Here is an 11,981-nt window from a genome sequence, read left to right as displayed (position 1 = left end):
AGGGGGAGGGACAAGGGAAACTCATGCCCCACAAATCTGTGCATGGGGCGGTGACAGGTGCAGGCTGGCCACTTCAGGCTCAGGCACCAGGGTTACAAGGGGCGCACAGCGACGACAATAAGCTTCCCCGCGTGGCCCCACTCTGCTCTGCCCTGCCCTGCCAGGTCCCCCCTACCAGACTGCAGAGGCCCCAAGGGGAAGGGAAGCAGGGCAGGGAGCCTGAACCTACAGGAGGCAACCCATACCTGCTCCCACAACACACACAGATCTGGGGGGCACATGCTCCACCTGTTCCCCAGGAGTCCATGCAGCAGAGGGGAGTCAGCCCCATCCCTTGTCCAAACCCTGTACTTCTCCTTCTTCCCCCCCCACATGCTGCACTTTGGCTGTTCTACCCACAGGGGAGGGGAAGCTGGGCTCCCTGCTCAGGCCACAGCAGCTGCCACCTCCCATAGGTGGCAGCTAGGGTTTCAGGCATTTCTGCAGGGGACAGGGGTCTGCAAACCCAGGTCCCTGGCCCTCTAGCTCTGGCAACTGGTGGCCCCCTCTGGCAGAGTCTAGCTCTGGCAATTGGTGGCCCCCTCTGGCACAGCTGGGGGGCAGGACATGGGGCTGTGGTTTGGGAGTGAGGGGCTTGGACCTGTACCCTGGTGAGCTAAGGGGGCAGGGGGAGCCAGTTTTCCATGATAAAAAAATCCCAAAATCAAATACCAAAATTTGAATTTATTTTACTATAGTGATTGAGGCACTGGTAGGTTTGCAAATTGCTTTAAAACTGTAAATATATCAATAAAACAGTGTGTATAATTGCCACCTATGTATAGTGGCGTTTCATTTTAATCGCACATTTGGGGAGTTTTAATCAGAGAATTTGCAATTTTTTAATCAGGGAAAATGAGAATCCCTGATGATCAAGCTTGAGGAACCGGGGATAGCTAAATATTATTCAGGCCATAGCACATATATACCCTGGCTACATGCACTGGCATGACTTAACCATTCTGGGATGATGAGCCACCTATGTTTGGGAAATGGACCTTGAACTTTGATGCATTACAATAAGTATCACGACTTGTTTTCCTCAATCTTCAAGCAAATGTGTCAGTTAGTATATTTGGTATCATCACCATGACTTGCCAATACTAATGACAATGTCCACAATAACAAATGTAGTACTTCAAGGGGGGGGGGGGAAGAGGAAGGGGGAAAAACGGGATTTAAATGAAGAACAACTATTAGATCAACTATCTATCATTAACATACTTATTCCAACCTTCTGGCACAAGATAGATCTTAAAAAGCACCCTATACCACGCACTTAGCTCTTCACAGAAAAGGCTAGATGTAATTATATTTAATAAGCAGAATTTGCTTTATACTATATGAAACATGATCCTAAGGTAGTGGAAACCCTCCGGATAAGTCTACCTCTTATATACCTCTAGTGTAAAATAGCACTAAATCACTTATGGCACTGACAGATGTGAAGATCCCTGCTCTAACTCACGGTGTTTAACAAAGTACCATGCACTGGAGCACCCCACCCCCCTTAACCAACAGACATTTACCTGTTGGGTTGGGGGAGTGGGAGGAGGGAGAGATCAAGCCCTCTTGCAGGAGGACAGCCAGCTGAGGAGTGGCCCCCCTTGCCCAGCTGAGGAGTCGCCCCCCTCCCCAGCCCTGTCCACCCTCCCAACTCTGAGGCTACCAGCAGGAAGGGAGCAGGAAGTCAGCAACTGCCAACTCAGGTTTGGCTGGCTTGAACTTGGAGGGGTAGGTAGAGGGTGGGCACAAAGGGAGGAGACTCCAATCCATCTACCCCATTCCAGCACAGGCCAGGGAAACCGGTTCCCCCTCCCTTCCTGCTGACGGCCCCAATTGCACAACAAAATGAACCCTAGGGAACATGAGTTCCCTAAGGCATCTCAAGTACAGCACCTTTGCCTGATACCTCATCTGAAGAGGTTAATTTTTTGCACAATCAGCCACGTTTAAAGCATTCTGCAGCTGTGCATGTGTCATGGCACAGCCATAGAGTGCTTTCAGGGGACTGATTGCACGAAAAATGTAATTTCTGTCTGAGCCCCTAGTTTCTCTTGCCTTCCTCAGAAAGGGCATTAGATTCTACTACTAAATGCTATTTCCTCCTCAAACATCCAATGGTACTTGTTTCTAGGTTTCTCCTGGAAAAAAAGAGTCCCTCCCCCAAGTGCATCATCATGATGCTGTCATTCTCTACCACCACCTAGCTACCCTAAAGGCATCCTCTCTCAGGGTCAATTAAAATAAAATCTATACAGCTGACCCCTTCCATCTATTTCTGAGTTTTAAACTGTTACCCAATTTTGTGGTATCTGAAGGCACATCTAACACAAAGATGCCCAAGTTAGTATTCACTCAACATTGACCATCTAACCTTGAACACCAGCAAAAAACCCAAAAAACAAACACCACCACCACAGGAGGCCACAACTTCTGCGCTCTCTCACACAGATTCACACACAATAATACAGATATCTATATAACTCCACTTGGGGTAGGACTTTCTTATGTAAGAAAATATAAAACTCCAAGTGCAGTTTAGACCCTGAAAGAGAAGAGAGTATCCCTGAAGTCCAGTGGGATCTTCACTATTGATTTTATGTTAAAGGCTTTTCAGGCATCTACATGATGAAGTAGTGAGAGGGATAAGTTAGCCTGGACAGAATGCTACATAACAAGCCAATACTTATTTACTTTGACACCCAAGCAAGCTCAGAGAACTCTGCAGGACTATCAAGCCATGGAGACATCAAAAAAAACTTTACAGCTTCATATAAGCAGCCAAACAGTCAGTAAGGCAACCAGCCACCTCTTCACTCCCTGACCCAGATCCCACAAATATTTTTTGTAAGTATAAATTAAGGAACTCCATATCTAGGATGAGCTTTACAATAGAGGTAATACAGCACCCATAAGAAAGAGATACTTATTTTAATACTTATTTAGAAATGTCACCATGATTTATATGCATTACAACTTCAGAGCAGCAGTGAAAAAATAATTTAAAAACAAAACAAAACACTTAACCATGCTAGCTCTACTTCAAATCTGACACCTCAAATCACATACATCCAAATCGTATGTGGTCCACCCTACATAATAAATTATTTTAAAAAAATCACTAGAGAACAAGGAACACCCTAAATGGAAAGAAAAATATTTACTTGCCTGCCCCTGCAACAACATTTTGCTTAACCACACCCTTACAAAAAAGATGTGGTTTCCAACAACAGTAGTGTTTTTTGAAACTCAAATTTGGAATCAAGAATATAATCCATTAAGCCTGGATTGTTCATTCTGCAGGTGCAAGGTATTTAATTACATAAACGTGTAAGAGTACCGTATGTAGTCAAATATAAGATGACCCTCCAATAATTAGATTCTACACATGGAAAAATTTATAAGTGTGTTATAATATCCCAGGTGTAGAATCTAATTATTGGAGGTTTGCCTTGAATTTGTTCCCTTCCCACTGCACAAACACAAACTGCACAACAAGGCCCCAATGACCCTGGGAAATCACTGTAAGATGCAGACAGTGATAAGGGTAAGAGACATCATATTGCCCCTGTGTGGAAACAAATCTTCCACAAGGACCTAGAGAAGGTGTCGAACTTGAACTGGCAAGTAGCCCACAAGACACTCCTCATGCAGTCACGGAGAAACAGCGTGGGGCAGAGAGGCCCAAACTGCCCCAAGTAATCCTGCTGGTGGGAGGCAGAAACAAAAATCAACCACCCCCTCTGGGACTGCCTATAAGCCGGAGAGATGTGGAAGAGAGGTGCATACTCCTCCTGATGGTGACAGGGTTCATAACAATGACCAACAAGGTGGTTCTGTACGAGCACTTGGCTAAGCAGCAAGGGACCCTAACAGCCTGCTTTAGAGCAATTCATCTCCTGCTTCAGAAATGCTAGGAACTTGCTCATAAACAAACAGAGGACCTCCCAGTCAAGGGCTATATTAAAATGGGACTGGGTGAGGTGTCCTGGTACTGCAGGAAGACAATGGAAGACCATGGGCAAGAGATGGCTGACATCATGTGGAAGAGGAAGGACTGGCATAAAACATTCAGAGACAAGCCTTCCAAAGAAAGCGATGATGATGACGATGATGATGATAGAGACTATGATAAATACAGTAACAAGTGAAAAAACTGGGCAAACAGGCCAGGGACTTGGGAAGGAGGGTGGGGGAGGGGATCAGGAGAGGGGAGGTCACTGAAGTAGTCCTTTACATAATTCTGATGGTAATGAGGGTGTGTGTGGCAGTTTTGGTAACAGGACTAAAAATGGTGCAACTGTAAGAGTGTGTTGAACCACAGAGGACACAAGACAGGCTGATCGCTAGCTAAGCTTAGCTAGGTAGTTGATACTTTCCTTGCAAAACAACAAAAAACAAACAAGCAAGCAAACAAACAGGATTCCTTGCACCAGGGGAGTGTGTCAGAGCTTGCTCCAGCCTCTCCAACTGCCAGCCTGCTACTGCAGCATCTCCAGGCTGGGTGCTCATTCCCTCCTGAAGAAGCAACTTTTGGGGGGGCCTTTTTGTTGTTTTTTTAAAGGGACACACACACACCATGTTCCCATCGGTATGTCTGCGCAATATAAGCTGTGTGTTTTATAGTCATGCTGAGTGTTGGTTGCATTTAACTGGCTGCATAGTTGGTTTCCATTACTGAGCACATGCTCTTTTTGGCAGCAGCTGAATGACCCAGCAGTTCCCAACCTGTGGTACGGGTACCACCAGGGGTACAAAGTCAACCTGTCGGTGGTACACATTAACAGTTTTATTATAATTACTTTATATGAAAAAATGTGTTGGTGGTACTTAAGATTGAACTGAAACATATGCTGGTGCTACTTAAGGTTGTAGTGCTTTAAATTGGTGGTGCACAATCTGTCAGAGTTCAGGAACCACTATGATAGACAATGTATTTAAGGAAGTTTCTTTGCGTGCAATCATAAGACAAAGGGCTTCCCCCCATGCTGACTGGGGAGGGGGAACCTCCCTTTGTAGTTGAGTAAATATGGTATATTTTAATGTCTTCCCACTAATACAAAGTTAAAACTGCAAAAAAACCCAAAAAACTAAACTTACTGTGTTGCTTTGACAATGTCCCAAGTGCTATAATCATCATTGTGGATTTTCCGGCCCAGAGATTCACTGTATCCATGGCTATAATGACTTTGGGGCTTGACTTCCTGAGAGAGAAACAATGTTCAGAAATTAGGTTCAGAATCACTGCTGGAATTGTCATTTTAAAATTATAATTTATTTGGGAAAAAATTCCACATGCAAACAAAAGACTCCTTACAATGTCCAACTGAATGTCAAATAAAAGTTACTTAAAAATATGACCACAGTCAGTATACAAGATCACAATCCTCTATAGTTTGCACAATGTACCAAGGTACTCTTTAGCAAACATTTTTTAATTTAAACACTTAAAATTTGTCCTTAATTTTACACCACATCAAGGATATTGAAATATTTCTAATTTTATATTGGATACTGATTTAACAAGTAGAAAGGGAAGGACTCAGATCTTGCATCACAGGTCAACCTTTTTGCCATCGTGGAATGGAATGACAAGGTTGTAGTATGGCACAGGCAAAGTCCCCATTCCCAGAATGCTACTGATGCATTCTTGGTCTACCTGCCAGGTCCAATGGTTCTGCAGGCTATGGGTTGCCAACCCATCTTATACCAAGTTTCTTGGACACATGCTAATGCCACTTTTCAGCAAAATGGCTATCCCTCCCAGCAGGATTAATAATACCACTTCACTCTTCAACATTTTTAGAAAACACAGCACACCCCACAACGTTTCCAGGGATTCTTAACTTGCAACTTTTCAAACTGTTGGGATAAATAAATGCAGTTTTACCTATTACTATCATTTTAAAAAGCCACTACTGAACAACTTTATCTTCCAATTCTCCTCTACATAATGTACAATGTTAAGCTAGGTTTTTCACCACCCATGTTAGCATAGTAAGAAAATGTACACATCACATAGTCCTTAATCTATTTAATGAACAGCCTCACTAAGTATTAAGCTACCTACCAGAAAAATAAAAATATATAAGCAAGAGGTCAGTGGGGAAAGAGAGAAGTACAGCTCAATTTGTACAGTAATTTCCTCAGAACCTCTGCAGGACCCAAACGTTAGGGTGTTTATTAATATCCATTTAAACCCCAGTCCCCAAACACCATTTATTCATTCTTCCCCTCAGCATAAATCATGTACCCTTGGAAAACTCCATACAGGTAATGGAGCACTTGGAGGGTATATGCCATGAATATATTAAGGGAAGAGAAAGGAATGTGGGGAGCCAGCAAAAGAATGTGGTTGTACTTGAAAGTAGAGCTGATCAGAGTCTCACCTTCTTTTCATTTTCAAGATTCACAGATTTCAAAATACTGCTACTATTACTCAACCTACACACGTAAGACATGAACCCCAATTCTGAAGGACTGACTGGGTAGGGAGGGCAGGCTTCAGCCAGTAAATGCAGTAAGACTAAATATGGAAAAAACTGCCCGAAGTTTTCAGGACATAGTAATGATACACAGCATTTTTACTATCGTTCCACATTTTTAAAAAAATGCCTTTTTTGACAGCCTCCTGAAAAAACACACATACAGGCAGGGTTCTTTGGGTAGAAGTGATAACTGAGTTGGTCTAATAAAAGGTATAACATCTACCCAAAGAATCTTGCCTGCCTATGTCCTTACACCAATATGGCTACAACCAAAAACCCAGCAACAAAAAAAAAACATAGCATATAAATGGTCATATATGAATGCATACAGAGAACAGCCCAAAAGACCTGAATATGATTCAACCTATTTTTGGATTAGATCCATTTTCAATAATGTTCTATCAATTTAATGGAGTTTCTCCACTCTAAAAATTCTTAATGCTTCTCTTCCTTGATAGAGACAAAACCTTAAAAAAACCCACCAAGGGATAAATTCTTATAGTCTACAGCAGTGATTCTCAAACTTTTTGGACTCAAGGTGATCCTCAGAAAATGCCAGCTCTTAGTTTTCACTGATTTTTGACCCCAAAATAACAGAGCAATTTTCTGTTGCAAAGAACTAAGAAAGACCACAGCAGTTCATAATGTTTTCAACACTATGGATTCTCATTTTAAATCTCTGTGAGTTTATCTTGCAAGTCACGTCTGCACACCTAACAGTGCTTAATTTATGTGGTCCCTCATAGCACCCGTGAAAGGATCTCAAGGAAGCCCAGGGTGCCATGGCACCCTAGTTGAGACTCACTGGTCTACCCATAGATTTTAAGGCAGAGCTGCTGCAAAGGTTTAAGCATACAAAAGCAGATTCTAAACCGCACAATATTCCTGCAAACACTACACTCCATTTACACGGGTGCCAATTATGCAGCTAAGCAAATTATGTACTTCCAAAATCCCAATCCAACATTTTTTTGTCTACATTTAAACAAACTCCTGTTACCTGCATGTTGGCTCAGTGCATAAGCCACATTGGTGATTAGCACCTTTAAGACCCATGATCTACTTTGAAACATAATGGTGCTCTGGTTAACTGCACAGAAACAGTGAATGCGAAATAAATACCAAAAGGCTGCTACTAGGAACACTGAAGTTGACTGGAGCTAGTCAGCTACCAGGCCACTATTAGAAACTTGTGTGAAGTAAAAGAAATGAAGGTTCCCTTGGAGGAGGAGGAGCAACCGGATTTTGCCATAAACTTTTCAGCATAAATGTGCAAAAAGACCATGGCAGCTTGTACTTAGATGAACTACACAGTCATTTTTGCTAACTGCTATTAAGTTTTCTATTGTAGAACGTAGTTTTTAATGCTTCATCTTTCCTGAAATAGAATATACACTTTCTTACCTCTCTTCACAAAACACTAGACCCTTATGGCAGTAACCTAGCAAAAGTACAATTTATGATCTGCATGTGGAAGATTTAAAAAAAAAGTGTCAGTAAGACTAATGAGTTCATTATTCCACTGCAATGTGCTAGAACAGTATTTTCCAGCTATGGAAAATACTGTAATTCAGTGTCTTTGTGTAGTCGTATAATTAAATAAATCTGCATAAAAACCAAAGAGCTTAAGAGTTTGCATACTGCATCAGATAGAATGCATTTAAGAAAGAGCTTTCTACAGTAGCACTTCCATACATTTAATTAAACTGTCTTTTTATTAAATTATGTTCAACTTAAAAACACTTTCAAAGACAGTATTTTCCCCCAAATAAGTAACAAGGCATTAATTTTTTTTAAATAAGTAAAAATTATGTTTTTTCATCTGTGCATGGAAATGTTTCCAGCACCCTAGAAAACACTACTTATTAAAAGGCATTTCCTCCATGGGACAAACCAGCAAAAGATGATAATGACGCTCCTTCACAAAAAGACTGTTTGGCATGATGTAATCGGTCATTCTTCGGAGAAAATCTGATTCTGTGATCAACGACCTATATCCCAATATTAAAAATGGAAGAAGCACTTAAGCTAACAGACCACAGATACAGTTTGTCCAGGATAACAGATTTTATAGGCATGAGAAGTCAGTCTCAGTTTTCACTCTGTCAAGAACAGAAATATACCCTAGAAAGTGAACTGGCAGTTCTGAAGAGTTACATCATAACTAGACTAAACACCATCTCCAGGCTTGGTAGGATTCAATTTTTAATTAGTAAACATTGATAAACATAGATTTCACAGCAAACTTGCAGAGCAACTATATAGATATATATATAGCTAGATATATATCTAGCTATATATAGCTATAAATTTCCATCATTAATAACTGAAATTTACGGGAAGGAGACTGAGAAAAATGATGGCTGAAGGAGTGTGCAATGACAGGGTGAGCAGCCCTACAGAACAGTGTTGACTGTAGTTTGGACTGCAAGTCTCAGAAACCCTAAGAGACTGGAAACGGAGGAAAAGGAAGCAACAAAGTAGGCAAGAGCGCTACTGGCGAGCAGTGCCAGGACTGATGGCAGCTCTGCCACTCAGCTGGCAAGTCTACATCCCACACCACTAATTTCACGCAATCCTGAAAATTTAAAATTGATAAAAATCAAAATAAAAGCTTAAAAACAAACAAACAAACAAACAAACAAACAAACATCGATATCCATCATAATTATTAGAAAATAAAAACTGAATTCAGCCAAGCCTAACCATCTCTCAATAATAATGTTTGCCTTAAAGCAGCATGCAAGATGTTTGATGAAGAAATGCAATGGCTACATAGTAAGTCTTCAGTTTGTATATACATAAGTGATCAAGCCTCTCATTTCACAACACAACACAATATAATCACTTTTTTCCTAGTCTTTTCAAGTAATTATACTCAGAGAGAAAAATTGTTAAAGAGATAGCCCAGATTTCCATAAAGCTTGAAAACAGAATTTTGAATTTCTCTCTCTAGAATTCATCATCCTGAGACTCATTTCAGCAGGGTTGTAGATTTGTTGGATATCAATCAGTAAAAAGCAATTTTAAACATGTAGTAAAGTGCTGTCCAGGAAAGTTTGATTGCCATTATAAAAATAAGCTCAAACACAATATATTTGAAGCAATTCAGCCACTACATATCTTCACCCCACTCTATCCCTTCTATTCCAATTACTCACTAACAGTAAAAAAAGTTCACAACAGTATTATTTTTGCTTAATTTTAGATAGGAGGAAAAAAAAATCAGAAACAGACTGAGCCAGTTACATAACACAAGTTAAGTACTCTGTTAATGCATGGACCCAAATTACACTGGATAAATGTTTTATTGTGATTTCATAGAATAAACACATAGGACTCCAAAGAGAATTCCTCAGATTGTGCACAGAGAGATGACACTATTAAAAAGAAAAGTTATATCTTATTAGAGCAATGTCATGTAGCATCAGAAAACAAATGCAAACAACTAAGTATTAAGTAGCAAATATCAACATTCAAGAGTGAAAACTGTTTAGTGCCCAAACCCATCATTCTCAATCGTTTTAGATTCAAGGTGTCCTTCTGTAACTTCTCAGAAGTTAGTGGCACACTATTTAAAAAAATAATATAAATATAGTATAAATACAATCATTTTAAATATAGTACAGGTTTCCCTTGCTTTATGCTGTACAAGTGTTCCTTGAAAACGGCGCATAACTCAAATTTGCATAAAGGGATCTCACTTGACAATGTAACAAATAGGGATATGTTCCAAGACCTTGACTGTACTGACTCCCAGAGGCATTTCTACCACTTTTACAAGACAATTTTGGTACTCACCAACAGCAGACGGCACACACAAGCGCAGGGTGGTGGTAAATGCTACCATAAAGGGGATGGCAACTACAGAAACATGCGTTGCAGACAACAAGCAAGGAGCACAGATCCACACAGGAGACTATATATTGGTGTGCATCACTCCCACAATGCACTGTACAAAGCAGCTGACTGCAGGCTTCCAACACACCTCACATATAATGAATTTTTGGTATAAAAAGGGTCATTGCATAAGAGAGAATTCACATATACAGAATCAGCAAAACCCAAGATAAACCTGTATAAATAGCATAATATAAATAGTGTAATATTACTATTAACATATTAAATCATGTTATATATTATAGCATGGAAATATAACATAAATATAATATGGACTCCTTCAGGCTACCAGCGGGGACTGTTCCCCTGGCTTGGCCAGGCCTTGCACACTTTAGCTTCAAGAGTGGCACATGGATTTTCCACATGTGACTCCAGGTCACTACTGAGGGCCGCGGGAATGTATATGGCAAGCTTCACATACACCCCAGTCTCTTGCCCCTTCTGCAAGAAGAGGGAGACCCTGGTGCACATGACACTCAAGTGCTCCAGGCTGCAGCCCCTCCACCTCCAACTCCAGAACCTCCTCCTCCTGAGGTTCTGGTTGAATTTCACCCCCATCTTTTTGTTTTTGATCACCCCATCCACAGCCCCACCAAGTCCTGACCTCCTGGTCAACCTCCTCCTGGCCCTGCCCAAGTGGGCCCTGTACTTGACCAGGAAGAAGGCTCTGGCCAGGAAGGTAGGTTCCCAGAGACTGCAGGGCCACTTTCCTCTCACTTGTCTGTGCACGTTTCTGGGCAGAACACCAGTGGGCGGCGTCCACCGGTTCCTTGGATGCCTTTGAGGACCGGTGAGTGTGGCCCGGGGGGCTCTGCTCAGTGTCCCCCTCAGACGCACTCATTTTCACTTTTTGACCCTCATGTCACTCCTGTCCTGCTTTTTGCCTTTGTTGTCCCAAGAATTCTGGTGCATCTTTCACACATTAGCCCCACACAGTAGGGGCTATTAGTTAGCCAGGTGGGCCTTAGGAACCATGGTACCTGAAGGATACAAATACACAGATCACTACTGAGGACTGAGAACTGGCAGGTCAGTTTCTACTCTTAGTTTCCTCAGGAAACTTCCCCCGAACTCTGGTCCTGGGACCATAAGAGGAGACAAGGTGCCAGGCTGAACACATGGATACACATTAGCACATGGGGGGCAACAAAGAGGTCAGAGGGGCAAAAAGGTGCATGGAACAGGGCAGGATGCCTGAAGGGGAAAGGGTAGGCCAGGGGACATCTGCCAGGGCAGAGTCTTGGGGGAGGGCAGGTTATATTGGGGAGCTGTAGCAAGCGGAGACTTACCCTGCACGAGGGCAGGCACAGAACTCTGAGCTTGGTGGTCCCCAACTCACCAGAAGCCGTGGTGGTCCCGAAGGAGCCGATGCAAAGCCTTTTGGCCATCCATGTCCTTCAGGGCCTGGAGCATGCTGGGCTGAGCAGCAGCACACTGATCTCTAGGTAGTGACCTCAGTGTGGAGCAGAGGGAAGGAGGATCCTGCACCACCTTCGCACTGCACAGAGCCAGACACAGGCATCAACCCTTAAGTTGTGGACAGGCACATGC

The 11,981-nt window shown here is 42.1% G+C and overlaps 1 protein-coding gene across 1 annotated transcript in view; it reads right to left on the bottom strand.

Moving 5' to 3' along the window:
• The window catches only part of ZDHHC17 (zinc finger DHHC-type containing 17), a 122,067-nt gene extending 113,580 nt beyond the window's left edge, over positions 1-8,487 (bottom strand). The window contains exons 1-2 of the mRNA XM_019515789.1: positions 8,425-8,487; positions 5,143-5,246 (exon numbers count right to left, since the gene is read on the bottom strand). Coding sequence (XP_019371334.1) covers positions 5,143-5,246; positions 8,425-8,487 — 167 coding nt within the window. The remainder of the gene's footprint in view (positions 1-5,142; positions 5,247-8,424) is intronic.
• Positions 8,488-11,981: the final 3,494 nt, after the last annotated feature.

Source organism: Gavialis gangeticus, unplaced genomic scaffold, assembly GCF_001723915.1.
Source record: "Gavialis gangeticus isolate Ggan-Ray unplaced genomic scaffold, GavGan_comp1, whole genome shotgun sequence".
Classification (NCBI taxonomy): Eukaryota; Metazoa; Chordata; order Crocodylia; family Gavialidae; genus Gavialis; species Gavialis gangeticus.
The sequence above is the reverse complement of the archived record's forward strand: the minus strand, read 5'-3'. Positions and strand labels throughout refer to the sequence as shown.